The 13,547-nt window shown below is 52.8% G+C and overlaps 1 protein-coding gene and 1 long non-coding RNA gene across 3 annotated transcripts in view; one reads left to right on the forward strand and one right to left on the reverse strand.

Annotated features, from left to right (window-relative positions):
- Positions 1-13,547, forward strand: part of LOC136164697 (uncharacterized) — a 39,318-nt gene that overhangs the window by 975 nt on the left and 24,796 nt on the right. The window lies entirely within an intron of this gene.
- The window catches only part of ASAP3 (ArfGAP with SH3 domain, ankyrin repeat and PH domain 3), a 47,365-nt gene continuing 36,892 nt past the window's right edge, over positions 3,075-13,547 (reverse strand). Inside the window, 15 exon segments of the mRNA XM_065930041.1 lie at positions 3,075-4,428; positions 5,776-5,834; positions 5,837-5,865; positions 6,399-6,624; positions 7,488-7,683; positions 7,812-7,919; positions 8,012-8,079; positions 8,698-8,813; positions 8,973-9,058; positions 10,254-10,431; positions 10,618-10,712; positions 10,929-11,062; positions 11,144-11,334; positions 11,455-11,503; positions 13,373-13,460. Coding sequence (XP_065786113.1) covers positions 4,354-4,428; positions 5,776-5,834; positions 5,837-5,865; positions 6,399-6,624; positions 7,488-7,683; positions 7,812-7,919; positions 8,012-8,079; positions 8,698-8,813; positions 8,973-9,058; positions 10,254-10,431; positions 10,618-10,712; positions 10,929-11,062; positions 11,144-11,334; positions 11,455-11,503; positions 13,373-13,460 — 1,698 coding nt within the window. The 3' untranslated portion in view covers positions 3,075-4,353.

Here is a 13,547-nt window from a genome sequence, read left to right on the forward strand (position 1 = left end):
TGTAGGGGCCATGGGTTCAATCCTTGGTAAGGGAACTAAAATCCCATACGCCATGTACTGTGCAGCCAAATAGAAAAAGAAAAAAAAAAGATTAAACAAAACCCTTAAGCTCTCTTTGAGCTGTATGAGCTCCAAGAACATCACCAGAGCGCTCAGAACAATACCTGCCAGCCTTTTTGTCTCAAGGCCTCCCCTTGTAATTACACAACCATTCTGGATCGCAACCAATCTTTCCTTCATAAGCACCTTTACTTCTGTCCAGCTCCAATTGTAATTCCTGATAAACAGCTCATGTAACTGACTGTAACTTTGCCATTTTCTCCTTTATACGCCTGCCCCATTTTGAAGTCCTGCAGAACACAATTCATGCACTTCTCCAGGACGACAGAGCTAATAAAGCCCAAATAAACAACCTTTTTTCCCAACCAGGGCTCCATTTCTAAAATTGGGCTAAAACTTCTAACTGCTGCTGTGTGACCTGGGACCAAGGTATGAAGGGTTGGGTTTTTCACTCATTCAACATATACATACTGAATGTCCAAGCAACGAACAAGACAGATCCAGTCCCAGCAAGCTTGAGGCAGTCTCTGGATAAGAAAAACCTTAAACAAATGTGGACACCATCACTTCTGTGTTATCACAACTTGGGTAAGGATCAGAAAGAAGTAGAGGATACATTACAGACATATCTAAGGGGTTTTATACCATTTGGCATGTCACATTCTCTGAAGAAATGAAATTTAGACTTTGGGCAGACGTGCTCAGTGGGAGTTAGGGGGTCAGAGGAGAGTGTTGAAATAGAGAAGAGGGACTTCCATGGTGGTCCAGTGGCTAAGACTCTGCGCTCCCAATGCAGGAGGTCCAGGTTCCATCTCTGGTCAGGGAGCTAGATCCCACATGCCACAAGTAAAAGATCCCCCATGGTGAAATGAAGACCAAAGATCCTGAGTGCCACCCACTAAGACTCGACTCTTTGTGACTTCATGGACTATAGCTCACCAGGCTCCTCTGTCCATGGAATTCTCCAGGCAAGAATACTGGACCCAGCACATCCAAATTGATAAGTATTAAAGAAAAGAGAGAGAGAGAACAAGAAACCTTCACTCATACATGTATTTATTGAGCGCCTACTAGGTGCCATGTACTTTTAGCCTTGAACATCCTGAGGTACAAATCAATTCTGTTGGAATTCCAAATGTGAAAAACTTATGGAAGGGAGAGTGTTTGGCCTGTCAGGGTTAAAGAAACCGAGAAACTGGTGTGGCCATTCCACAGAGGTGAGAGGAGTGTGCAAAGAGGGAGCGGCCTGATCATAAAAAGCACCATGAGCCACTTTTAAGAGGTTAGACTGAACAGTCTTGACCAACCCCCAAGCAAGCCCCTCTTGGTTGAAGAGACAGCTGTCTGCAATTACATAGGACTGGTCGTTTTAAAAAAGCCCATAAAAAATCTTAAAAAAGATTTGAGTTTCCTCAAATTTCCACCCAAATCCCACTGTGAATTGAGTGACATCAAAAGAAGCCAGGACTTTCATCAGGGACGCTGATGAAAACATCAAGTCCTACCCTTTCTTTGTACAGATGGGAAGATTGAGGCCCAGTGAGGGCCAGGACTGCAGTGCTCAGCCGTTATCAGTCGGTACCCACTACCTCCCCTCTGCGCACCCACCCACCTTGGAGGTCAGTTCAGTTCAGTTCAGTCGTGTCCGACTCTTTGCGACCCCATGGACTGCAGCACACCAGGCCTCCCTGTCCATCGCCAACTCCTGGAGTTTACTCAAATCCATGTCTGTGGAGTCGGTGATGCCATCCACCATCTCATCCTCTGTCGTCCCCTTCTCCTCTTGCCCTCAATCTTTCCCAGCACCAGGGTCTTTTCAAATGAGTCAGTTCTTCGCATCAGGTTCCTGAACACATCTCTGACAGCTTCCCACATCTGACTGAAGGCTTCAGAGCAGCCTGGAAGTTGAGAATTAGGAACTGGCACTCCTAGAAAGGACCCCTGAACCGGTGAGAGGCTAGAGTTGGTGGTAAATACACCAGTTCTTCAGTCTCATGGGACAACTTGAAGGCATGTTCTAACCAATACAGTCTGTCAGCGGTTCCCTTCATTTCTCATGGTGGTAACTGCTCAATAACACACTCTTTACTGCTTTTTTTCTTCTTTTTAAAAATATTTATTTATTTATCTGGGGGACTTCCCTGGTGGTCCAGTGGCTAAAACTGTGTTCCCAGTGCAGGGGGCCAGGGTTGGGTCCCTGGTCAGGGAACTAGATCCCACATGCCACAAGTAAGACACGGTAGAGCTAAATAAGTACTTTAAAAATATATTTATCTATTTATTTGGCTGCCTTGGGTCTTAGTTGCGGCAGGTGGGGTCTTCGTTGGGGCATGCGGGCTTCTCTGTAGTCCCTTCTCTCTAGTTGTGCGTGGGCTCTGGAGCGCAAGGGCTCAGTAGTTGTAGCGCGCAGGCTTAGTTGCCCTGAAGCACGTGGGATCTTAGTTCCCCGACCAGGGATGGAATCTGCATCCCCTGCCTTGCATGGCAGATTCTTAACCACCAGACCACCGGGGAGGTCCCTCCTTCACTGTTTTTTGACTTTCTGTTTCATATCCCTGCTTCTTCACTGTGCTTCCTGGGACCACCTCACAAATAAACTACCCTCTCCAATCCCTGTCTCAGGGGAGATAAAGTCAAACCAGGGACTGTAGCAGAGCTACATTCTAGGTCTCCAGACTCCCAGTCCAGTGCTCTGCCTCACACCGTCGTTTCCCAGCCTCGGCACTATTAACATTTTGGAAATTCATTGTTTTGATGGGCTGGCCTGTGAACTGAAGGATGTTGAGCAGCAGCCCTGAACGCTAGCCACTAGATGCCAGCATCGCCTTCCAGTCGGGAACAGTAAAAGATTTCTCTGCCTTGCCATATGGCCTTGGGGGGAGAATCACTCTGGTTGCCATCTACTGCTCTGCACCAGGCTGTCTCTTTTCCAAGTCTAGAGCAAGAATTCCAAGCCCTAAGAATCTCTCCCCTTCCCTATGGCTCTTTAGAGCACATAAATGAAACCACTGAAATATACTCCAAAAAATACTTTATTAGAGATGAGTGAAATAATAACAGATCTGAGATGAATGAAACCAGTCACTGGGGGCTCTGAAGACAACCCTGCTCCTGTGGGATCACAGCCCCGCCTCCCTGGCCAGGCTGCCACGTTGGCCATTGGCATCTTCCAGCCTCCCTCACTTGTGCCCGTCCATCCCTGCCAGGAGCCAGTGCCCACAGAACTGATGTGTTACAGACTCATGACGGCTTAGGTGTATCTGTTTTCCAATATGGGCCTGAAACGATGGTGGAATTTCTGGTGCTAGGAAGCAGAACCTTTAAGTCTCCACCCTCCATTTCTATCACTCTCCTTTCTCCTTTCTTGGCCCTTTGCTTCCCCTGAGACTGGAAGGCTCCTGAGCTGACCACGAGAAACAGGAGAGAAGTGATGATAATTATCCTAGACCATGCCTTTCCTTCTGGCTAAATCAAGGAGAGTAGGCAAATCGGGGGTGAGCCCTACCCTCCCTCCTGGCTGGGGATCTAGCAGAGGTCCACAGCAAGGCTGTGCTGTCCCTCAGAAGGAGTGATATTCAGAATATTTATTTAACAGTCAGTACAGCACGGGCATTGACCAACCAGGATGGAAACAGGCTGCAGACAACTGGAATACCATTCGGGTGTAAGCCAGCTGATTGTCAGTCTGTCCCTGAGCCCAGAACCATCCTCTGGAATGGCCCTGCCCATTCACAGGCCTAACTCTTGGGACCAGCTGCTGGGAAAGGGACCTCAGCCGCAGGACCTGTATCTTATTCTTGTGGCCTCTGCAGTGCCTGGCCCCAGAATGGACAAAGAGCCAGAACTCAGTCAAAGAACACTAGGCTAATGAATGACTGAGAAGACAGTCCCCGGTCTGGCAGAATCCCTGGCCTACAAAACGATGAAGGTGGGTTAGAGTCCCCCAGACTGATGGAAGAAATACAGTCCTGCTCTGATGAAAGACTTAGGGTTCTGCAGCTGGAGCTAAGTCAGGAGCACTAGGGTCCAGACGTAGGGTTCCCTTGTCCCTGGCAGGTATGAGATAGAGGAAAACAAACCACCATCAGCCCTGACACGGAGGGCCCAGTGTTCCTGGCAGGGGCATGGGCTCATGGCAGAGAGGAAGGCCAGCCATAGAGGCACAAGGGACAGAGAGAACAAGACCCCAGGGCGTGAACACCTCAGCTCCTCAGTCTTATGGGCTGAAGTCCTAGCTCTGAATGCTGGGGTTCAGCACAAGGGTGGTTCAGGCATGCAAGAGCCAGCAAGGAGCTAGTCCTGCAAAAGCTGCACAGAACTGGGCGGGAGAACCCCAGTCCTCGAGCCGTCTCCTTCAGGGAAGCCGACCTGGGGAGGAAAGGATGAAAATCGACATCTTCTAAGCACTGGGCAAGGCAACCCACTGTAGTATCCTTGCCTGGAGAATCCCACAGACAGAGGAGCCTGGCAGGCTACAGTCCATAGGGTCGCAAAGAGCCAGACACGACTGAAGTGACTTGGCATGCACACAAGCACTTATATCCCAGCTGTTTATCTCACTCAGTTTCAAACAGTTCTGTTGTAGGTAAATGAAATCATCGTGAATGAAATACCCAATTTTAGAGAATGAAACTGAGGTTTGAAGAAGTGAAACACCACTTCTCCAAGACCTCCACACACCAAAGCCCAGGTCCTTATTCTCCCCTCTCAACAACGGGCATCAAGCGGATAATGGACGATGATGGCCATAGACACACAGTCGTGACTGGTGCCTGCCTGCCTTTGGTGGACTGCGGATGACGCTTCCCCAGAGAGAGCCAGTTCCTCCCATCCCTTACTGTCAACGTAGACAACTGACGCCATCCCTGGTGAATCCCCAGGGGAACCAGGAACAGAAGTGGCTTCCTTCTTGGCAAGTTTGCCTCTGTCCTCTGCCCACCCCCAGGCTTCTCATCTAAAGATGTTGGATTGTTCAAGACTCTGATTCAGCAGGAAGAGCTGGATTAACTCTTGCTGTGCTAACATGGCAAGAGGATGATAGCACTTCCCTGAATGCCTAGAAGTTACAGCGGATTCCCGGAGACTCCTGTACAAGGGGAGAGTCTGGCAAACCAAGGGCTGGTACCCTAATCCTACCCTAATCCTAATCCTAATCAGCCACCTAATTAGCCATCCTAATCCTACCTCGTCTGCAGGGAAGCAGTACCTCTTCTCAGCAATCAGGCTGGCTGACACTGCTTTGCTTATCCTTCCCTGGGGAGAAGCCAGAACTTGGGCCTCGTCACCTCTGCCACCTCTCAAGGCCTCAGCTCTCCCCAGCTGCGCCCATCAAGGGCTGCAGCGGGGGAGGAGGAACAGGAGGAAAGGGACTGGTCAAACAACTGCCCCCAGTGCTGGAGAGAGATCTCCCGCCCTAATACACTCATTCTTGACCAACTCTGCCTCCCAGGCACCCTGTTGTGCATGCATGCCTGCTCAGCCGCTCAGTCGTGTCCAACTCTCTGCAACCCCAGGGACTGTAAGCCCACCAGGCTCCTCTGTCTATGGTATTTTCCAGGCAAGAATACTGGAGTGGTTGCCATTTCCTCCTTTAGGGAATCTTCCCCACCCAGGGATCGAACCCACGTCTCCTGCATTGGCAGGTGAATTCTTTGGCACTTCGTCACTTGGGAAGCCCAGGCATCCTGTCACTACCCTGCAAACCACATATCCTACCATCATGTTCCTTCCGGGTACAGGCTGCCGGGCTGAGGGACACTCTTCCAGGCTCCGCCCCCGCGCCGATAGGAGCGCGTGCTCTCGGAGCTGGAAGACAGGGACAGGCCAACGTGACCCCCGTGCCCAGAGAGCCCCTTGGAGCTGGGGGAAGAGGCTCGGGGAGAGAGCGAGGCTCGGGGCTTGGGATGGCTGGGTAGACAGTCCACGAGGCCCCCAGGTGGCATCACAGGCCTCAGAGGCCTGGAACTGACCTCCACACTGGAAATTTCCCCATGCCTACTCCCCAAACTGAAAGGGTCTGCAAGGAAGGGAGGACTGGATCCTGGGTTGGAGGTGAGAATAGAGTGAAGATCCCACTGTGAGCCCCCAGAACATGTACACAGGTGGGATGAGGCCTTCACTCTTCCAGCCTGAGCCCTAGACTCGGAAGCAGATGTGTGAAGGGAGGAATAGGTCCAATCACCCTCCACTTAAGGTCTAGCATTTCCACATCGTTCATGGGCCTCAGAGCTGGGAGGCAGCTCAGGCTTCAGGCAGGCATCCTTTAGAGGTGGGGAAGTAAATGAAGGCTCAGAGAAGTCTGGAGACTTGGCTACGTTGCACAGTGGGCTTTCACCAACCTGAACCTGACGGGGGGATACATCTCTGCAGGGGAGGTTCCAGATGTCAGGCTGGGGCGGGAGGGCCCTGGGAGCTCGCAGGAGCCCTCTTCAGAGCTGGGTAGGGTTTCGTTGGGACCCCCAGGTTCCACGGAGCTTGTGAGGCTGGAGGAGGAGGAGGCTGGGCTGCTCAGGTTCTCAGAGGCCCCAGGGGACTCTGAGCTCAGGCTGGGGATTTCAGAACGATCTGAAATCAGAAGTGATAAAGCCTGTCTTCATCACTTACTCAAAGGAACTTCTGACCTTGGGGATCTATTATGGTTCTCTCCCAAATCCGCACCCCCCCCCCCCCAGCACCCCTCCTTCCTCCCACCTCTCCAGCACTTAACTCTTCCCCATCACACTTCAGTATCATGGCTCACGCTGTTCATTCCTGATGGCCAGAGCCATGCTGACTCACTGTTTTGATTCTGGCCACACCCTCTCCTCAATCTGGACTCTCCTGCTCATCCGTCAGGCTCAGCTCTGATGCTGCCCTCTCCAGGAAGCCTTCCTAACCCCCGCACCAATCCCAATAGGATTGGCTCCCTTCCTGTCCTGAGTTTCCAGAACAAGCTTGTTCATTCATTCAACCAACAGTTCTTGACAACAGCCAGGCACTGTACTAGGTGCTGGAGAAATAGTCAGCAAAGCTTGCTTCTTTCCTTTAGGGATTTATGTTCTATGTCACACTATGCATTTATATTATAATGACCTATCTTCCAGTTCTTATCTCCCTCTCTAGTCTGTGTCTCAGTAGACCCCAAGGGACTTGAGATACGGTGGATGCTCAAAACATTCTTCCCTCTCTTTTATTAAAGTGAAGCACTGAGGAGTCTGGAATAAGACATACCTGGATTTGAAGCCCACATCGGGGTTTAACTGTGGGATCTTGGGCATGTTACTTAACATCTCTCTGCCTTTACCTGTAAGGGGGAGATGATAACCCCTACCTGCCAGGTGATAGTGAGGATAACATGGACTAACACAGCACTCTTAGCTCAGTCCCCCAGCACATAGCAGGCCCTCAATGAACGGCATCAGAGCATTTTTCTGGGCAACCAATCATACCTCCGCTGGCGAGTCCCACACGCCCTTGGGCCATGGTCCGAGAAGGGTTTTTGACTGGCAAAGGTGGGGGGCAATCCTCACTCTGGCTCTTAGGCGCAGCTGGTCCCAGGCTGGTGATGGTCTCATAGGTCTTGTTGCTGATGTCCAGCCTCCCACTGGTCCAGCGGGCCTGGGCTGGGGGCTTCAATGCGCAGCGCTGCTGGGCCAAAATTGTGGTAGGGAAGATAGCCTTGGTTCCCCACGCTCAGCCCTGCCCCTCCTCACATCAGGGCCCATCTGACTCTTCCCTGGGGCTGTCTGGAGACCCGAGAGGCTAGGACGCACCTTCTCTTCCTCATCCTCCTCACTGTCAGAGCCAGGCTCTGTGGAAATTCCCCAGGGATAGTCCAAGTGCAAGGGGAAGGTGAGGGTCCCGGCCTGAGCCTGCTCCAGCTGCCAAACACAAAGCCTTTGTGGCTCAGAAGGCCAGGGGCTCAGTGGAGAGAGAAGGGGTCAGGGACTCCCTCTCCTTCCCTAGATCTCACCAGGTTCTCACACTCCTTGTGCTGCTTCTTCCTGGCTATGTCCAGTGCTGTCTCTCCTGCCTCGTTCACTGGGAGGGATAAAGGCAGGGGTCATGGTTAGGGTCAAAGAGGCATTACAGCTTAGAGGTTAAGATGAGTCTTTGGAATCAAGATTGTCTGGGTTTTAATCCTGGCTCTGCTACTTCATGGCTGTGTGACCTCGGACAAGTGACTTAACCTCTCTGGGCCTTAATTGTCTCATCTATAAAATGAGTATGATACTAACTACTGATGAGGTTGTTGTAAAGATTAAATTAGTTAATGTACATAGAAAACCTGGCACATTATCAGGTACACATTAAACAGTAAATTGTAGCTATTATAAGCACTATTATTCAGAGTTAGTTAATGTTTTGACTAGGTACTTTCAGAAACATTTTATTTTATCCTTTTAGCAGGTGTACTAGGTCAGTGATCTCATTCCCATTTTACAGATGAAGAAGCTGAGGTTCAAGATATGAACAGACAAACCCCAACATCACAAAGGTGGTCAGAAGCAAGCCAGGATTAGAACCCAAGTCTGTCTGCAAAGTCCATTCGCAGTGCTTGGACTCTGCAAGTGCTCTATGTCTGGGAATAAGGCAGGAAGTCCCCCACTGGGGTAGTCAGGAATGGGGGGGTTGATGGAGGAGTTGTCGGAGCCCCACCTGTGGCCACCGAGGCTCTCCCTTTCAGCAGCAGCTTGAGGCAGTCGAGCTGGTTGTAGAGGGCAGCACAGTGGAGGGCGCTGTTGCCATCAGCAGCCTTGGCATCCAGGTGACCACTGTGGGTGTTGGGGGGTCAGGGAGGGAGGAAGGGAACAGACAGGTGAGGGGGTCAGAGTCAGGGGGAAAAGAGGGAGAGGAGAGGAGGGAGGAGATGGGGAAAAGAGGAAGGAAAGGGGAGCATGAGGAGGTGGGCATATGGGTAGGAAGGTTCTCACCCATTTTGGATGATGAAATCCACCAGGGGCAGGGAGGCCTGGTTGGCGACTCTGACAGCCAGGTGCAGGGCGAGCTCTCCAGGTGCCTGAATACATGTCCACACCTCTGAGTTTCCCCCAGTTCACCTGCCCCCGCAACATTACCCTCTTGAACGCTTGCTGCCCCCTGACACCTCCAGATATGAGAGGGCCAGAACCCCGGTGAGAGGAGACTGAATGGGGAAACCTCAGGTTTCAGAGTGGGGTGCAAGGCCATTCCTTCACTCCTTCCTTCAGCGGTTCTACCTCCTCCTCCCCCAGGAGAAGGTGTTTCCCAAACTTGGTTCCTGGCCCTGCACTCCTCTCTGCTCCTCCCTCTCATGACCCCCAAGACCTCAAATAACCTTGAGCTCTCAGCTTTCATTTGCATGTAAGTTGCTCCAAATTCTTACCTGTCTAAGTGCTGCACCCACCCTGACCCCTGGACAGCCCCCCCAAGATATCAGGCAGGAGGCTCAAAGACAAGGCGCCCAATTTTTGATGTCCAATCAGTGTCCATTTAATCTTTCAAAAGTCTGTGTTATCCTTTCCTTCCCGGCTCAAGTGATGTTTGTTACTGGAGTCACCAATGCGATGGTCTTCCCCTGCTCTGATCTCACCACCCCTACCCATCTCTAAGGCTTTTCAAGAAAAAAAGAAAAGATTCTACCATTTATTGCACATATATTATGCACCAGACCCTTTCATACATGACTTAATTCTCACCTCAACCCTGTGGGTGCTATCATTAACCTGTTTTACAGATGAGGGAAAAAAGACTCAGAGAAGTTAAGTAACCTGCTCAGGAGCACACAGCTAGGAAAAGACAGAGCCAGGATCTGGCCTCAGGATTGCCCGACTGAAGCTGTGCTCTCTCCCATTTACCCCTCTGATGGGCGGGGTTTGAGCAGATGTCAGAGGGGGTCCCGGGCTTCACTGGTAGCTCAGATGGTAAAGAATCCACCTGCCAAGGCAGGAGAGCTGGGTTCGATCCCTGGGTCGGGAAGATCCCCTGGAGAAGGGAATGGCAGCCCACTCCAGTATTCTGGCCTAGAGAATTCCATGGACAGAGAAGCCTGGTGGGCTTGAGTCCATGGGGTTGCAGAGAGTTGGACACAACTGAGTGACTAATACACACACACACACACACACACACACACACACACAGAGGTGGGGGCAGGGGGAGTAATAGCCAGTCCTGGAGGAGGACAGGATGTGCTAATTGTGTCTGGGTTGTAAGTGGTCCTTGGAGAAGGTTCTCACCTGCCCCTCGGGCCCTGTCAGTGGCTGTCCAAAGTCCTGCCCATTAGCGAAGGCCTCCAGCACAGACAGGAGATCCCGGTTGCAAATGGCTGTCCAGAGTCTCTGAGGCTCGGGCGTGGACCTCCGGGCAAACCTGTGTTCCACATACTTGGCCACAATATACTCCCTGCGGGCGCTCCTGCCAAAAATAACCGCGGGATGTCAGAGCAAGGGCTGTTTCCACCCAGCTGACCCTTGAGACCATCCCACATGTCCTGGACTCTTCCAGCCCGGAGGCTCCTCTCTTTCCCCAGACTTCTCCCTGGGTTCTGGGGAAGCAGAATTTCCCCGGCCGGCATCCGCCCCCACCTGAGAATCTCCTTACATGTCACTCTCAGCTGAGGGTTTAGGGCCGCCGTGCGAGGGCAGCTGGGCCTCCATGACCTCATTGAAGCGAGTGTTTCCGATGTTCAGGGCCAGCTGGGTTCGCGGGAAAGTGATGGGGTTGAGACCCGGAGCTTTAGGACAGCGCCCATCCCTGAAAGACTGAGCCTCCAGAGGTCCCGCCCCTCAGCCTCCCTCCTCGTCCAGGCCCCGCCCCTGACCAGCCTCTTTGGGGATCGAGCGGCCCAAGCCCCGCCCCCAACCAGGCCCCGCCCCGAATCCCCGTCTGGCCCCGCCCCGCCCCGCCCTCACCAACAACTCCGAGGGCCCCAGCAGGTCCAAGGTAAGGGACTGCATGCGTGAGAAGCGCACGCCCAGCTCGCGGTGGACGCCCGAGCACTGGATGCAGGTGAGCACGCCCAGGTTGGTGCTCAGCCAGGTGGGGTCTGCAAAATAGAGCCCCTCGGGCCTTAGAGGCGTGGGCCCCGCCCCTCCGCTTCCACCCGCTTCTCGTCGCCCCGCCGCACCTGCAGCCCCGCAGTCGCAGCACTGGCCATTCCCCGGCCTGCTCTCGACCTCGGCGATGAGCAGTTTGGTCAGGTCCTGGGGCTCCCCGTCCGGCCCGGCGGCACCCCAGGGCCCCGGGCCGCTGCCGGGCTCCCCGAGGAAGGCACTGCTCAAGGCTTCGTCCTTGCAGTTCTGCAGCACTGACACCCACCTGCGGAGCCGGGCGGGCCAAGCGTGGGGATGACGCCGCCGGTGCTGGGGGGCTTCCGCATCAGGCCCGGAGGCTGGCCCCCCGCCCCCACCCCCAGGTTGGCCGTGCGGGGGCACTCACGCCTCACACTCATGTTCGTCCTCCGCCTGGAAGTGGTACGTCCTGTTGTCTGTGGGGAGAGGAGAGGTTGTCTGGGCCACAGGGATCCTGCTGGCCTTACCTCCCTGGGCCCGGGAAGGTCTCATCCCAAGTGCTGGGTCCAGAGGGAGCTTTTGTCCCTGAGGGGCCAGGCTCCGCTAGGCTACCAGGGGAGGGTGATGACAGTGGCCAGCAGAGGGGGCAGTTTCTCAGCAATCTCCTTCAAAGTCCAATTCCACCCCTCTGTGTGAATCAGCTTCCAGGATCAGGTGCCGTTTCCCAGGGCAAAAGACCCCCCTCAGCCCACAAGCAGAGTTTCCTCTGAACATATAGCCACCTTCCCACTCAGCCTCAGGTCCACAGCCTCCCTTCTGGCCTTCCTGGCCTGTCACCCCCCCCACCCCCCAGCCTGCACCAGCTGCCAGATGGTTGGGCCCAAGGTTCTGCCCTGATCCCTGCCATTTCACTGCTCCAAGGTCCTCTATGGCTCACTCCTTCCAGGAAAGAAGGTCCAAATCTTTAAGAGGTATTCCCAGGGACTCCCCTGGTGATCCAGTGGCTAAGAATCCACGCTCCCAATGCAGGGAGCCCAGGTTCGATCCCTGGTCAGGGAACTAGATCCCACCTGCCGCATCTAAGACCTGGCACGGCCAAATAAATACAATAAATATATTAAAAAAGAGAAAGTCCCAGGCTTCATCTTCCACTGCTATGTGAACCCTGCACCCTGGCTAAACTGGTGGGTCCACCCTCCTGCTTCCATGCCTTTCACCACACCAGGTCCTGTCTCCCGAAATGTCCTTTCCTACACATGACGTTCTGGGTTCTTCAAGATCAGACTCTAGAGCTCTCTTCTCCCAGCAGCCTTTCCTCCAGGCAGGGCAGGGCAGGACTTCTGTCCTCTAATCTCTGAGGGGGCTCTATCTGCACCTCTCTTCTGGACACTGCCCATCCCGTTGCAGTCCTGGGTCTCCACATCACACCCCTGCCAGGCAGAGCTTGCCAAGGATCAGATCTAGGTCTTTCTCAGCCTGTCCTGGCCCCCGTAAGATGCCTGTCACCAAAGACTCCAAACGATGAAAATGGAACATTTTTAAGTAATAATAATTTTGAAAGCCAAATTACCCAAATCCATTTAAATATGTTTTACAGAAATAATCATATTCAGAGTGGTGTGTAGATATATTTTGGGCTTCCCTGGTGGCTCAGTGGTAAAGAACTGCCTGCCAATGCAGGAGATGAGGGTTCAATCCCTGGGTTGGGAAGATCCCCTGGAGAAGGAAATGACAACCCACTCCAGTATTCTTATCTGGGAAATCCCACGGACAGAGGAGCCTGGTGGGCTACAGTTCATGTGGTCAGAAAACTATTTAGTGACTAAGCATGCATGCATGCATGTGGTGCATTTTAATCTTTAATGTGATATAGGGTGAAGCCTTTAAATATTCTGTCCAGGGCTTAAAGAGTTGTATGCCTGTAGTAGGCTATTTGATAAACACTTGGGGCTTCCCCAGTAGCTCAGTGGTAAAGAATCTGCCTGCAGTGCAGGAGACCCTGGTTTGATTCCTGGGTCCAGAAGATCCCCTGGAAAAGGGATAGGCTACCCCTACTCCAGTATTCTTGGACTTCCCTGGTAGCTCAGCTGGTAAAGAATCTGCCTGCAATGCGGGAGACCTGCGTTCGATCCCTGGGTTGGGAAGATCCCCTGGAGAAGGGAAAGGCTATCCACTCGAGTATTCTGGTCTGGAGAATTCTAGGGTTCCAAAGAGTTGGACACAACTGAGTGACTTTCACTTTCACTTGTGGAATTGGACACAGAGCCCTAATCGGCCTCCCAGGACTGACTGGTCTCTTAGAGAAGCCTTGGCCAGTTGAGGTGTAGGGGGCAGGGACTACTCACGGGTCACCAGGTCGAAGCACTTTTTCTCCTCGGGATTTGGCCTTACTTGGCATGTCAGCAGGGTCAGCTTCACTGGGGGCCGGTTTATCTGTGGGAAGTTGCAGATGGAGGATGTACAGTTACCCTCTGGGCCTCCCAAACTCTGAGGCCTTAGTTTCCCAATCTGTTAAATGGG

The sequence above is a fragment of the Muntiacus reevesi genome, chromosome 3 (genome assembly GCF_963930625.1).
Source record: "Muntiacus reevesi chromosome 3, mMunRee1.1, whole genome shotgun sequence".
Taxonomy (NCBI): Eukaryota; Metazoa; Chordata; class Mammalia; order Artiodactyla; family Cervidae; genus Muntiacus; species Muntiacus reevesi.